General features: G+C 39.5%; 1 protein-coding gene across 1 annotated transcript; it reads left to right on the top strand.

Annotated features, from left to right (window-relative positions):
* Nucleotides 1-11,852: 11,852 nt before the first annotated feature.
* Nucleotides 11,853-15,848, top strand: LOC136424836 (uncharacterized). The gene is made up of 4 exons (XM_066413507.1): nt 11,853-11,987; nt 14,451-14,598; nt 14,758-14,844; nt 15,123-15,848. Exons 2-4 carry the CDS (start codon nt 14,472-14,474, stop codon nt 15,242-15,244), a joined length of 336 nt encoding a protein of 111 aa, XP_066269604.1. The 5' UTR covers nt 11,853-11,987; nt 14,451-14,471; the 3' UTR covers nt 15,245-15,848.
* Nucleotides 15,849-16,078: the final 230 nt, after the last annotated feature.

The following is a 16,078-nucleotide window of genomic DNA, read 5'->3' as shown; positions in this document are numbered from 1 at the left end:
GGCAGACTTAGATATTCACCACATTGAAGAAAAAAGTGTTATTAAGGCCCTCTTCAAGAATATTTTGAACATCCGTGAATAGTTTCATCAGGTTGCAAATTGGTAAGTCACTGAATAAACAAGACTCTTATTTTTTTCTTATATAAAAAAGAGTCCTTTTTATTCAACATCTTGAACACTTGGATATCTGAAGTGTGCATACCTCGAGGATCACTGATGCTACATTCTTTAAGATTTACCTTTTTTTGTAGCCAGATCTTAAATCAATCAATGAGTACCTGCCATATGATTATGAGAGTTTGAGTTATCTACTTCAGATTCAATTTTTAGAGCATCCATGTATAGAGTTTATTTTGTATCGCTGAGGTTCACAGTGGGAATATTGTACATTGTGGTCTTCAACATGATTGTGATATTAGACCACACCAATGTATCATCTTCAGTTGGTTCCAATACATTTTATAGTAAAAGAAATAGCCAGTATATAAAATTCCCTGAAACAGTGTTTGCCAAAGCATAAACATTGCCCTTATGCATTGTTTTCATTATGTTCTTCCTGTTAAACATTTTCATGATTACATTTTTCCTCACAGTGTGTAAGAACCAGCTAATTATATTTTCTTGAAGTTATAATGAATTGATAATAGATTATGGTAAAGTGACCAAACTCGAAGTTCTTTTAAGCCAGTATAGGCTAAATATCCATTATAATTTAGCTCCACTCATCGCTTCGCTTCTAGTCTGGCACCTATTAATAAAGGATTATTAGTCATTCAGTTTTTGGCGACACCTCAGTGGCGAGCCAAATGTTATAGTATTGTGTGCAGTTTGCAAATATTCTAGGAATTGCACAGGCATTTGTCCACAGGCATTTTATTGTCATAGATTTCATGTAAGGTTATTCAAAACTCTATCATATGGTGGAACCCTTATTATCATAATCATAAACAATAAACATGTGCAACATCCATGTAACGTCACATAAATATCAGGCATGGCATATGTAAACAACAACTTACAGTGTCTGTAATAGGTTTTGTTTCTGGTGTATGTTAAGAATTCAGATTCTACATAATGGTTGGATTGGTCTGCATTTGGAGATTTACATCTATATTGTGCATATCTTATTCCATTTGGGAAAAATAATGCTTTTATCCAACAGTTAAATGTTCAATTTTTTTTATAATTCTAAATTGAATGTGAGCATGGAACTGTGTTAGTAAAATGCATCATGAAAGAAAACTAAACTTGTTATGACTAACACTAAAATACGGGTTAGTCTCTTTTTAGTGTTGGTCAAATAGAGTTTAGTCTTCTTTATAAACTAAATATATTTCCAAATACCGAAATAACAACGATTGTTTACACAGTCTATATATATACTAAGTATATACAAATATGTGCATGTGGTTTTCAAGCTGGGAAAAAACATGGCAGGCTTTTTTTATGAAATTGTCAAATTCAAAAATGCATAAAATTCTAAGCTGCCATTTTGAATACCTCAGGAAAATATTCAAAAGAACTGATTTTCCAATTTACCCTTTTACATAAGATTCTGTAGAACATACGTATACTGATCTTTACCACTTTCAAATTGCTTTCTTGGACTTGTGGAATCTGTTACTGTAACACTAGTTTATTGTTTGATTGTTATGCTTGACAACATTCTCTTGGTTTAACTTAGAAAAAAGGCTTTATGCTGGTTGTGTAACATGTATTGTTTTTAGCTTTTCATAAAAGCATGTCTGAAAAAGGTTATGATGTCATATTGTAGCATTTACATGTAGGTAGAACATTAGAGTTTTCTCTTTCAGAAACTGAGGAATGTCTCTTACATGTACTTTTCGATGCTTGTCAGAGCTTCTGACTGGAGTGCTTTCTCGACGCTATATGTAGGATTTAGATATAGGTGGCGCTTTTGCAGCGAGAACACAACTCCAAATGTGGCTAAGATATGCATATATTCTACCAACTTTATGAAATCATTTTCGGATTGCCAAAGTCAATACATGTAGGTAGTAATACACAGTGTCAACATATACTTAGAACTTTATTTTAAGAATCATAAAACATACATGTAAATCACATATTAAACAACATGCAATTTTTGTGTCTACATATCGTAAGTTGACTGGAATGGCTTTGATGTACATGTACAAAGATGTGACAAAGTGCCATGCAGTGCTAAACATGGTTTGGTGTTTGCAAAACTCATGATTTACATTATGCAAAATACTGTTAGCTCTATAGCTCTCTACCATGTTGTTTCTGTGACTGACTGTCTAGCGTCTTTTTTTTATTCCTGCACAAATAAACTTTGGTGAGAGACCATATCTGCTAGGTGACTTCCTGATTTGCATATTGTAGCTGTTGATCTGTACTTATAAGTATGAGATGCAGATTAAACTCAAGTCTATGCAAAACAAAACAAGACGAGCGTCCTTTGTAGTTTCTGAATATTTTTCATTTAAACCCTGGGGAAGGGGTCTTTCTACCGGCATAGACCATTGAACAAATTTCATACATTGAATATATCATTCATGATATTAAAGTATGATACGAGAGACGAAAAAAATTGAATACACTCTTTTAAGAATTCGTTTGAAATACAAAATAGGATTTTTAGTCGCTTATTGGGTTTCGCCTTTTCGAATTCTAGCTCTCACCTCGCAAACATATACATCATTAAACATGATTATATTACACTATACATTAGTAGACAAAAACATAATTAATCTTTATTGGACGTTTTGCACTATTTTTAATCAGCAAGCTACCGTGGATTTCATGCCAGGTACGGAGCACACTTCTAAATAAAGAATTAAAAGTGATGACATTGAGTGTCATCATTGTTGTCAGGGTGTGAGAAAAACAAAACAATGATGATTAACTCTTACATACTACAGCTAGCTAATAGGCTGTTGCAGTCACGTGACTACGATGTAGTATTGTCCACCATATTGGATGGTTAAACATAGAGGTTGCCTGATGAAGGTATTTAATAAACTGTGTACATAGCAGATTCCCCGCTGGCAAAACATACCTTTCAAACTGGTCAGAATGACTTTAATATAATTAGCACTTTCTGTGAAGGAACCGGTGTAGAATATAGCTTCAGGCGTCAGTTGTTGTTCTTGCAGGGTGCGTCCTTCGGTAGCTGATCCGTAATGCAGTGAAAACCAAAGGCTAGTCTAGCGTGGATGGTGATGTTAATTGTCTGATATGAAGCTAGTCATTTGAATATTGATATCAAGGTTGCTTATTTTTTGCTCTCGTTTATATGACTGTGCACCTTCCAGATAAGGTAATCAGCAAAAGGATTTGACTAAAACACCAGCACACTCGTAGTGTTTTGTCATTCTGCTTTAAAGCATCAATTGCAAGTTTGAAAATCTAGTAGCAGGGCAAAATACTACATAAACTATCGAATATATGGATGACCAATCAGCTAAATTATAGTCATTATTGAATTTTTCCAAATACGTTTGACCTTTACATCAACAATGCCCGCTGCAGTTTTACTCTTTTTCGAGCATTGCGACATTTGTAACTAGAGTTCCACGACCTCATATCTTCGCCAAATAATATGAATTGTATCGACAGATGCAAGTACCAAACTACCGCCATTTACCAATATGGAATTACATAGCCATTTTTCTAAACAACAATTAAATTCTAGTCTTTAGTTGCTTAGATAATATCTATCAATGTTCCCCTCTTTCTCAGTGGCTTGATATGCCACAGGTCTGAAAGTCCTCTCATGGAATGTCAATGACAGTTAGACATCCAGGTAATAAGATACGCAATAAAACTGGATGGATTTTCGAAACGTAGTGAAGTAGTATAACTCTATCAAATATTAGACCCTGTTTTGCATAATCAGCATCTTATTTTTTAACTTGGCTTGGCTATGTCAATTATCAGATTCAGCTATTTTAAAATGCCCAACATGAATATAAAAAGTCCTGTCATTTACGGACATAGTGTTATTATCTTAGTATAATCTCAGCAATAATTCAAATGAGGTCATTTGAATAATTGATATTTCGATTATAATCGATGATTACTAGCCTCTTTTTCTCAGTGAAGGATGACACAGTTTTCAAATGTGATTTGTTTTTATTTGTTTTTTTCGGCTGTAGATAAGTACAGCCAGGGCTACCAAAGGCTAAAGCTATTACAAAGGGTTAGCCCTGGTAACTGAACAATATGCAGACCTTGATACAAGCTTTCACAAAGACTAGAATACGACTAAAATGCATATAAACGGGCACAAACATAGAACTCAGCGCATTTCAAAACATTTCATTAATCATGCAAATTCTGTTTCGCATAATTACCATGTTACATCAATCGTAAGATCTTCATACCAAACATAACAGATACATTTTAGCCCTGTTTTTTCAATTGCCCAGCTAGTAAAGCTAGCTGTTGACCTAGATTCAGGACGCCAGCTGTTGACCTAGATTCTGGACGGCAGGTGTGCACTAACACATGCCGCGTACTATGGTAAGGCAGTCCTATATATGCCAATTATTACGTAAAGTAGGTCATGATCTGCATAATGAGGGTATCATTATGCAGATCATCACTTAAGGAACATATATACCAAATACAAGATTAATCCATCAACCCCTGCTTGAGTTATCCTCCTCAAAAGTTACAAACAAATAGGCCCACTGCAGTTTAAGGCAAGCCGCAAGGGGGCCCAAACTTACATCACTTACTCTCTGACCCAAGATCTATTTCCCCTCAAAAATCATAACCTTAGTACAGTCAAACTTGCATCCAACAACCAGTCAAGGGACCAAGGAAATGTGGTTGTTGGCTGGAGTTGGCTGTTGGATAAAACTGGGGTCGGTTTGCTGAATTTGTGGGCATAAATGAGGAGCTGCATAAATACTACGCAGATATAGCACTTATCTGCCTGTTATGCATATAAAATTACAAGACAAGTGAAGAAATACAGTATGTACAAGATAAAACAAACTAAACTGTTGTTGTCTACAAGACTACAATGCACTGTCGATTACATTGCCAATAAACGTTAACATAACAAAAGTGTTTCGAGGTACATGTACAAAACCTTTGCTGTACTTACAATGAATGTTTACATTGAGATTTGTGTCTCCATTGTTCTACATTTGTTGGTACATTTAAATTCACTTTGTTCTACTTTTGTTGCTACATGTACATAAACACAAGCTTGCCGTCGACTGTAGATTCTTTTACTGAAATGCTCGCTGGACTGATTGCCACTGTCAATCATTTTGTTGTTGAATGGAGTGTAAAATCTACACATTATGACCCCTGAGGCCCATGAGGAAGTGGTTGCTGGTTGAAGCCTGCAGTTGGTTGCTTGAAAGAGTTCACTTACTATGTAAAATCGGACGGGACTGTCTGAATGTGGTTGTTGACAAGAGTTGGTTGTAGGATAGAGTTGGTTGGATGGACAAGTTTGACTGTACCTGCAAAAAATTCAACCACAAACTTTAAGCGGATTAATAATCTTTCATCATTTATTATGCAAATTAGTTCCTGGTTTTCATAATATGTATTTGATTATGTAAAACATTACCCAAGCTATTTACATACCAAAAATCATGACGATCTGTCAACCCCTTCTGTAGTTATTAGCCTCCAAAGGTTTCAACAAAAACGCCAACTGCAGGTCCAAACAAGCCGCTAGGGGGGCCAAACTTACACCACCTATTCCCTGTTCCAGACCCTATGTATTGGTGAAAAATCATGAACCTGGCACTTCCAGAAAATTCGACCACAAAATTTAGAACTCAGCTGCAGTACCTTAATTATCAGCTAGGAGGCCCATAATCGAACTTGACCTTCGTCTTTAACACTCCTACCTACCAACTGAATATCATGCACAGCCGTCAACAACACCTCGAGTTATGCTGGCGACATACAAATTCACACACATATAAAGCCCGCTGCAGTACCGACGGAAAATGCCAGGGAAACCATTTTTGAACTTGACCTTCCTTTGCACAACAACTACACACCTACCAAAAATCATAAAGATTCATTGAAGGTTTCTTAAGATATGCTCCTGACATACATAAAGACCCACCCAACAGATTTTTCAACCGAAAACATAATCTTCTCCGAGTACAAGTACTCGGCGAAGATAATGACTATTTCTGTAACAGGAACTTATTACTTGTATTTGTTTCATGGTCCTTCACTAACTATACACATGCCAAGCATGTTAACAAGCTACTAAATTAAAGGCAGAGTATGGAAGAATGTCATGGAGAAAAAAACATGTAACAAATGTTTAACATCTGGTCTTGCAAAATGGACATCTAACAAAGCAGGAATTCTAAAGAATACATGCATGTAGTGTGTTTGCATGTGACGTCACAGCCGCCATGTTGGGTTTGACCATGTTATGCACAACTTAAAGTTTCTATGCACAAACATGAAAATTTGTCTTAACACATTCAAATAAAAAACACAGTTGAAGCCCTCTACCACAATTTGAGCAACAATTTGAAAAAAAGGAATGGCTTGATAACAAACACTAATTGTTAAGACAAGAATCCATAATTTTACTTTTCCAGAGCAAAATTGAAAAATGCTATTACAGATTACAAAACTTACGATATAAGCTGTCTAATCTTTTTATAGCTTTTTTGTGGCGCTGAGAAATAAGTACTTGACTGTAGCGCGCCACTACGTCAATGGCCATATGTATCTTGTTTCTGAATAGAAAAGAAATCAAAAACGTTTTTACTTAGTAGACACCAAGCTCTAAGTGGGTGCAGTATTTCTGCAATCCGCAAGGTGTCAGTTCTGTGTGAATAAAATGTTTGTGTAACCGGTGGCCCGTGTGTTTGCCCACTGGGGGCTGGAACATAAAGGTAGCATAACACAATAGTAGTTCGGGTATAAAGTAGTGCGTCCCATAATTTGACCAAGCTACAGAGATTCTTCTGTGCACGTCAGCGAGGCGAAAACTGCGCTGAATTGTAGAGGAACACGTCAGTTTTTAGACTGTATGAGCGGGATTGCGACATTTGTGTCGGCCGGCGTAAATCACCCCGACCAATCGATCGCATTGAAACTCAGATTCGTATCAGCCATTACCCGACAAATCGCTTTCTAACTTGCGTTAACGACTAAATCTGGCAAAACAAACTCGTTTAACGTTTAGAAAAAAAAAAGTTTCTACTACTTTTCTCTAAACGTTAAATCGCGGACGCATTCAATCACTTCCAAAGTGCCAAAATTGGCAATCTGAAAACATCGTTTGGAAGCTGACACCTTCCACCATCTCACTGGCGAGTTTGTTTTGTCAGATTTAGTGAGTCTGTCGTTAACGCAAGTTAGAAAGCGATATGTCGGGTCTTGGCTGATACGAATCTGAGTTTCAATGCGATCGATTGGTCGGGCTGGTAAATTTACGCCTGGATACTCGTCTGGATATGGTTCCCGCCAACTGCCGTGCATCGGCTGCAGTATGATGACCTCTGCTGGGGTCAAATAAAAGTGGCTTTTGAAAGAGAATGAGCAGGCATTTTGTAGATTGTACCCTGACGTCAAACATTCTTGTAGTTTCCTTGTGCACCCTGATATAAATTTTGAGGCGTCGAACCTTCTCACTTTGGGGCCCTTAACCATTTAAATCCGCATAGGCGAAATAATGTAGTCTGCTACCTTATGTGAATCATATTCACTTGATACCAGAATGGAATATTATGCCAATTTAGGACGCAGCGAGGTCGCCAACGTGCCGCTGGTCCAGTGAGATAGGGCCTAAGGGACTGTAGGGACTGTACGAAGGGGGGGGGGGGGGGTCGTCAGAGGGTCGGGTTAAAAAAGACTCCTAGACCCTCCCTCCAGCTCAAAAATTTTTCCCTAGGCCCTCCCCCCAAGCCAGTTTTTTTCCTACGCCCTCCCCCCTCCTATCAACTATTGAAAAATAATCAAGATGGCATGAAAATTAATGCGCTCCCGTTTGAAAGTGTCCTTCGAATTCACGTTGTATTTTACAATGGCTCTCACCAGTGATCTCTCTCTCGTTTGCCATGCTACTCAATCTTAGGCACCCGGGCGCAAAAACTGCATGGCTTGAAGCCCTTGTCACAAGTTTGAAAATATGCTTAGAGGCTAATCCATCCTTTCTTCATAAATGATACCATTGTATGATCCTGTATTTAAGTGAAATCACAAAAGCATTTGTGTACCCGATTTGTGTCATTTGCACCGCGCTAGCGTCGCGCACCGCCCGCCATAACGCGTTTAAAAACTTGTGGGATCTGAGCGACACAGCCAGGGTTTGGAAGATCTTTCACCAATGTGTATTTCATACCAAGTATATCCTAACTAGTAGTACACTCCCGGCTATACGACTGAATTCTAACCATTGTGTGCGAAAAACAAGTTTTGTAAAAAAAAAACATATTGCAGAATTTGTTAACATTCTGAATAAATCGTCGAAACCTCTCAAGAAAAATTATTCTCAGCGATGACCGGCATGAAGACTAGGATCACGCCATACCGTATGCCTACGGCAGTACATTCCAGGTGTTGGAAGATTTGAACTTTTGATCATGCACATTTCACATCTAATTCATCCCACCTCTGTCGATATAAGCTACATCTAACGTACCAAGGCAAAGATACCAATAACGACATCAAATGGAGGATGTTGTTCAAACTCAGTATCCGTGGAACGGCCAGGATGAGGCATTGCAGGTCCACAACAGACAGATTGTATAACATGATCAGACAACTACCTTCATCAGTTGTATAACATGATCCGACAACTACATTTATCAGTTGGAATGGCGTCACCAATTTTAATTACCTGCATAATTACCGCGTGAAAACATTTTACCTTCCACCGCCTTTCCCTCACTTCATTCTTTCCTCTCCAGACACGAGAAGACGGAGAAGAAAGAAGATCTCCAGACGAAAACCTCACCGTCATCCGCCTGACGAGATACTCGGGAAGAAACAACACTGTGGCAACTCCAAAGACTTGTGCTAACCCTTATTGTATTGTATTGTATTGGTAATCAGGCCGTAGGATGTTGAATCTATTCTATATCTCTATTTTGTATTATGTTTATTAGTTGTTGCCATACATTGTACCCTGTACAATTGTCGTGCAATAAAGTTCTTCTATCAAATCGTTTTTGGAGGTGTGTAAGCGGGAAGGAATGTTTGATATGACAGCGTAATTGTTATATATCACAAACAGACAACTGCATAGTTGCAGTGGACAAAGGATCCTTATGCGGGTGCCTTCAGGAGGGGTAACGTGTCACTCCACATGGATAAAAGAGAACAACACCGAACCCCACAACAATTCTGACTCAGCAAGAAAAGGAATCTTAATTATAGGCTTCAAAAGCCTTTGCCGTCAATCTTACCTGTCAGTTAGGACAATGAACGTTCGTCAGATGTTACCTGTGCATGAACATCTGTTCTTGGATGCTTTCTTTTTTAGACTTTAGACTGAGAGAAACTGAACATGGTACATATATTAGACTAAAACTTTTTTCTCTCAACCCATTGGATAATGTGTCATGTAAAACTGCCGATCTGAAATGTTACAAACTCGTGACTTTTAGTCTTGCATTGTCTTAAAAAAACCTCTTGGCCCTTGACCTGAAATATGCTGATAATGCTGTTGTCTTGTTAGGTGCGTTCATAACTTTTATTTTCATAATAGATGCCAATTTGGTGTAAAACAGTCCACCGCACACAATAAACATATTTTATAAGAAAATTATACCTACCAAACAAGCCCACGGCAGCACTATCTTTACAATACGCGGAATGTTAATTGGATACTAGTTCTAAAAGGAATTCACGGCAATTTTGCCTGTCAGTTAGAAACATTAAAGTTTTGTCTCTGTATGAACATCCGTTCGTTTATTGAAGTTCTTTTTCTAGATTCTAGACCGAGAAAAACTAAGGCGTGGCACATATTGGTTATTAAAAACTAAAAACTGTTTCTCTCTGTCCATTGGAAATGGTTCACGTGACATTGCAGATCTGAAAAGCTGACAGGGTCTATAAGTCGGCCGGCTGGTGCCTCAATCAAAGAACACTAAACTTTGTAACTTGAGTAGGAGAGCTTCATCGAACGTACCAAGACCCGGATGCCAATAACGACATCAAATGGAGGATGTTGTTCAAACTCAGTATCCGTGGAACGGCCAGGATGAGGCATTGCAGGTCCACAACAGACGGATTGTATAACATGATCAGACAACTACCTTCATCAGTTGTATAACATGATCCGACAACTACATTTATCAGTTGGAATGGCGTCACCAATTTTAATTACCTGCATAATTACCGCGTGAAAACATTTTACCTTCCACCGCCTTTCCCTCACTTCATTCTTTCGTCTCCAGACACGAGAAGACGGAGAAGAAAGAAGATCTCCAGACGAAAACCTCACCGTCATCCGCCTGACAAGATACTCGGGAAGAAACAACACTGTGGCAACTCCAAAGACTTGTGCTAACCCTTATTGTATTGTATTGGTAATCAGGCCGTAGGATGTTGAATCTATTCTATATCTCTATTTTGTATTATGTTTATTAGTTGTTGCCATACATTGTACCCTGCACAATTGTCGTGCAATAAAGTTCTTCTATCAAATCGTTTTTGGAGGTGTGTAAGCGGGAAGGAATGTTTGATATGACAGCGTAATTGTTATATATCACAAACAGACAACTGCATAGTTGCAGTGGACAAAGGATCCTTATGCGGGTGCCTTCAGGAGGGGTAACGTGTCACTCCACATGGATAAAAGAGAACAACACCGAACCCCACAACAATTCTGACTCAGCAAGAAAAGGAATCTTAATTATAGGCTTCAAAAGCCTTTGCCGTCAATCTTACCTGTCAGTTAGGACAATGAACGTTCGTCAGATGTTACCTGTGCATGAACATCTGTTCTTGGATGCTTTCTTTTTTAGACTTTAGACTGAGAGAAACTGAACATGGTACATATATTAGACTAAAACTTTTTTCTCTCAACCCATTGGATAATGTGTCATGTAAAACTGCCGATCTGAAATGTTACAAACTCGTGACTTTTAGTCTTGCATTGTCTTAAAAAAACCTCTTGGCCCTTGACCTGAAATATGCTGATAATGCTGTTGTCTTGTTAGGTGCGTTCATAACTTTTATTTTCATAATAGATGCCAATTTGGTGTACAACAGTCCACCGCACACAATAAACATATTTTATAAGAAAATTACACCTACCAAACAAGCCCACGGCAGCACTATCTTTACAATACGCGGAATGTTAATTGGATACTAGTTCTAAAAGGAATTCACGGCAATTTTGCCTGTCAGTTAGAAACATTAAAGTTTTGTCTCTGTATGAACATCCGTTCGTTTATTGAAGTTCTTTTTCTAGATTCTAGACCGAGAAAAACTAAGGCGTGGCACATATTGGTTATTAAAAACTAAAAACTGTTTCTCTCTGTCCATTGGAAATGGTTCACGTGACATTGCAGATCTGAAAAGCTGACAGGGTCTATAAGTCGGCCGGCTGGTGCCTCAATCAAAGAACACTAAACTTTGTAACTTGAGTAGGAGAGCTTCATCGAACGTACCAAGACCTGGATGCCAATAACGACAGCAAATGGAGGATGTTGTTCAAACTCAGTATCCGTGGAACGGCCAGGATGAGGCATTGCAGGTCCACAACAGACGGATTGTATAACATGATCAGACAACTACATTTATCAGTTGTATAACATGATCAGACAACTACCTTCATCAGTTGTATAACATGATCAGACAACTACATTTATCAGTTGGAATGGCGTCACCAATTTTAATTACCTGCATAATTTCCGCGTGAAAACAGTTAAATTGAGCCCCTTCCACCGCCTTTCCCTTACTTCATCCTTTCGTCTCTAGATCGAGAAGACGTGGACGGAAGATCTCCAGACGACAATCTCACCGTGACCCGCCTGACAAGAAACTCGGTAAGTAGCAACACTGTTAGCCTGGAATCCATACCATTGGGGGCTCCTCGATATCGCATGCGGCACTGGGAGTAACCCCCGCCCGCTCAGACAGCTTAGTCCGCTCGGGGTGTGTTTACGGCCTTGGATTAGATTACGTCGCCACCGACGGCTGGGAAAGTAGGGTGGCAAGCGGAAGTAGGGTGTAGCGGAAGTATACATAGAGGTAGGAAGGCTATCAGAAACGGTTCAATCAAGGAGGTTATATAGAAAGAAAAAAAACCCTCCTTGGTTCAATAAAGCAAACTGGGCCCGGTAAAAAACCCTAAGCCGACCCCTAGAGACTGGGACCAGGCTACAACACTGTGGCAACTCCACCTCTCCTGTGTCAGCCGGAATCTTTTTATTCGGCTGGCAGGGTTTTTTTAAATTCACATGAGATTCTATCGGTCGGATCTCGAGTCCGTAGTGACAAAGATTGAGATCAGGGTGCCAGAAATGTGTCCTCTAATTTAAGGAACCCTCAGATTCACAGCGAATCCATTAATCTAAAACGACATGGATCGAGGATGATTATTCTCTTTAGGTTTTCAATAAGAACGGGAAACACACAGAAATCTTTGCCGCTCACGGGGAGCGTAGTGCCTCGGCATACGTTTCTCCGGGTGGATCTGTCCCTGGCCTCCCAGGCTGTGTTGAGGTCGAGGCCGACAGCCAGTAGGTCGTCCTTCAGTTGGTTACACCAGGTGCGTCGTGGTCGCCTTCTGGGACGGGACCATGTCAGGAGGGGATATGTTACCATCCCATGATTCCTCAATACACATCCAGCAATACACACCCACAGATGGCTGATTGTGGACAAGAATCATATAGACTGGTCATGTTGTCTTTGATATTGCAGCAACTGGTACACCATTGCCAAAAGACTGAATATGTTACCATCCCATGATTCCTCAATACACATCCAGCAATACACACCCACAGATGGCTGATTGTGGACAAGAATCATATAGACTGGTCATGTTGTCTTTGATATTGCAGCAACTGGTACACCATTGTCAAAAGACTGAAGTAGTCCATGACTGTCTGACCTTTGTAATTCGTGTACAACTTTCTAAATCGTGTCATAAACACTTGCGGATCATTGTACAAATATTCACCACAAATTCTGTGTCAAAACTTGACCAAACTACAGTGTTTTTTTGAAAACACTGTTGATTGGTGATATCATACTCTTTGTGCATCAGTAAAAACCCAAATGCACCAAAAAGCACCCGTGGGAAAGTAAAGAAAATCATATTTGATATTGTTTTTGTAATAATTGTAAACAAACATAATTTTCTTTACTTTACTATGGGTGCTTTTGGTTTTTCTGATGCACAAAAGGTATGATATCACCAATCAACAGTGAAAACGAAATGTCAAAGTAACCGCGGTGGTACATCTAAAATAAAATTGCCGTCGTTGGGGCCTGGATTCCGACTTACAGGGAATCCTAGTCAACTCGTCCCAAGTCCAACTCGCCCCAAAAATTAACTACCAACTCGCCCCAAATCAGAACTTATTAAAATTGGTTTTATACTGGTTTTATATGCATGAATCCTACTTGTAAATATTACTTTACATGCTAACAAAACCTTCTGACTTTAATTTAAATTTTTTGACGTATTTAGCAACGAACTCGCGATCGGTGTTCGCTGGTGGACCCGGTCGGCATGTCGGCCCGCCATGACACCGTGCACGGCCGCTAGCTCTAGTCTCAAGCATGGCGATCCAAGCATGGCAGTTGGTTGCCCCCGGCCTGGATAGACAATTTTACAGTTACTGTAATGGATACTTGGACCGGACCTACATTGTGTGACTGATTACACTATCGATATCACACTATTTGTCTATGTTAAATCCAGAGCTCTTCTTGTGGAGGTTTGCGCTCTCGCAATGCTTTTTCAAATTTTCTACTTTGTTATCGGTCTGTGCTGTATTGATGGACAGGCTTTCTGCATGGAGACTTATCACTTTTGTCAAGAAGGTGATATTGTCGGGGCTGTGTGTTTGTGTGTGCTTCACGTGTGCTTCCTTGTATCTGTAAAATACTAGGCAGTAGTCCCCAAAGTGGTTAATCAAGTGATACGGTCGGCGTCCCAGGAGGCGCACACCTTTCTCAGCCAGCCGTGTTCGTTGTGCCCCCGGGGAGCATATGCCAGTTGTTAAAAAGTCGTCATTGGATTTCTACGGTGAAACCAAAGGAAATTCATAATACTTTACCAGCCTAATAACCCTATTCACGGGGTATTCAAAAGGCAAATGACATGAAAAAAACTCTAAGAAAAAGGTACCAAAAATGGCAGACATTTATCTTGTACAGTGCTCGACAATCACTAAACAGTAAGACAAAGCTGCAACACGCACATATCAATTACATGGACACATAAACAGGCCTGAATCATGTGTAACTTTGGAATTCGTTTTACAATCTTTGCTCAGAGTTCACCACACCATTGGAACATGAAGCTGTCCGTGTGCGTCCTTTTCCTGGGCTGCCTGGTGCTCGCCGCGGCCTTCCCTGCTCCGCGCGAGGAGGGTCTGCAAGCCCTGCGGGACCAGTTGGAGGGCTTGTTGGCCGGGATAGAAGGTACGTTTGAGCTCTAAGGTACCGCGTCAATTCATCCTATCCTAGCTGAGACATATATATGACTGTATGTCGTAGACCGGTTTTCAGTTGTCAATTTTACATGTTTCCCACCTTGCTTGATCTGAGTATTTCTATGATACTCTTCTCTTGTCCTAAAAGACCTCCAGGAGGCGGCGATGGAGAAGCGGGAGCAGGCTGAGGAAGACCTGCTGGCCGAAGATGAGGACCTGGAGGCTGAGGCAGAAGGTACGTTTGAGCTGATCTGCATTGTACCGTACTGAGTTGTACTTTTTTGGTTGGGAAGAACCAAAAATAACTTCATAACTTCATAACTGTGACGTGACCATTCCATTATTGTAGCACGTCGTAGATTGCTTTTCTCCTTCTCGTCAGTTGTTGCCGATTTTGTTGTCAATTTTGTTGCCGATTTTGTTGTCAATTCTGTTGCCAATTTTGTTGTCAATGTCCCACCTGGGCTTGATGTCAGTATTTCTAACGTGATATTTCTTCTCTTGTCCTAACAGAACCACAGGAGGTGGAGATGGGGAAGAGGGGTTTTAGAGAGAAAATGAGATGCATAGACAAATGCAGGTCCGTTGGTTATCAAGTGAGGCAATGCATAAAAAAATGCGAAGCTGATCATTAAGATAGAAGACCTAATACCTGAAGCAGAGAGTACCTAGACGCTGAGTCAGTAGACTTTCAATAGCCTTTAAAATCCATTGAAACGCCAATTGAAGGATACTTATCTCAGTACTAGTCATCCTTGTTTATCCAACTTCAAATCTCCAACTTTGATTTCTAATTTCTTTGGTGATACTTAACATGGCCGAATGCTGATTAGGATTGTATACTAGAACTGCTGTCCACTAAGATTTCATTGCACAACATTTCATTATTGAAAGAAAACACATATTTACAAGGGACAGAATTTTAGGCCATGAATAATTTCATTGCTAGATGTAATAGTAAAATGGTGATTAGGGTTTATATCATTACTGCAGCATTTAAGTTTCTCCGCCACATATCTTAAACATTACGGAAAATGCAAAAATCTCCCGACCACTGACGCATCGAATCTTATTACTAATACTGGCAGGGAGTTTATGGTGAAAATATCCTTTAAGAAACTGTTCGATAAAGTTTGATAACAATTTCCGGACATGTGTGTGTACGTCCCAGAAATCAACGGGATGACAGTGAATGTTTGAATGTGAAAAGGATAATAAAACTGGTGACTGGTTTAAAAACATGCTTCTGTGTCTTTTTATGTATTGTCAGCTGAGCATAAGCATAAAGGCGATCGGAAGGTTTTTGATGAAAGTGAGTGAATCGTTTCCAGTGAGGAGTCACGCTGATAAGATCAGCCTTTGTGGACAAAGATTAATAGTGATCACCCCGGAGGCGAACCCCCCTTGTACTGACACCCCTATTAAGAGCAGCTGTCTGTAAAAACCAAGCATAAGGTGGCCAAAGTCAA

The sequence above is a fragment of the Branchiostoma lanceolatum genome, chromosome 18 (assembly GCF_035083965.1).
Source record: "Branchiostoma lanceolatum isolate klBraLanc5 chromosome 18, klBraLanc5.hap2, whole genome shotgun sequence".
Classification (NCBI taxonomy): Eukaryota; Metazoa; Chordata; class Leptocardii; order Amphioxiformes; family Branchiostomatidae; genus Branchiostoma; species Branchiostoma lanceolatum.
Note: the sequence above shows the minus strand (reverse complement) of the source record. Positions and strands in the feature narration are given on the sequence as shown.

Coding starts and splice junctions, on each gene's coding strand:
- LOC136424836 (XM_066413507.1), top strand. CDS start 14,472: ATGAAGCTGTCCGTGTGCGTCCTTTTCCTGGGCTGCCTGGTGCTCGCC. Junction 14,599..14,757: donor CTTGTTGGCCGGGATAGAAG/GTACGTTTGAGC, acceptor TTGTCCTAAAAG/ACCTCCAGGAGGCGGCGATG. Junction 14,845..15,122: donor CCTGGAGGCTGAGGCAGAAG/GTACGTTTGAGC, acceptor TTGTCCTAACAG/AACCACAGGAGGTGGAGATG.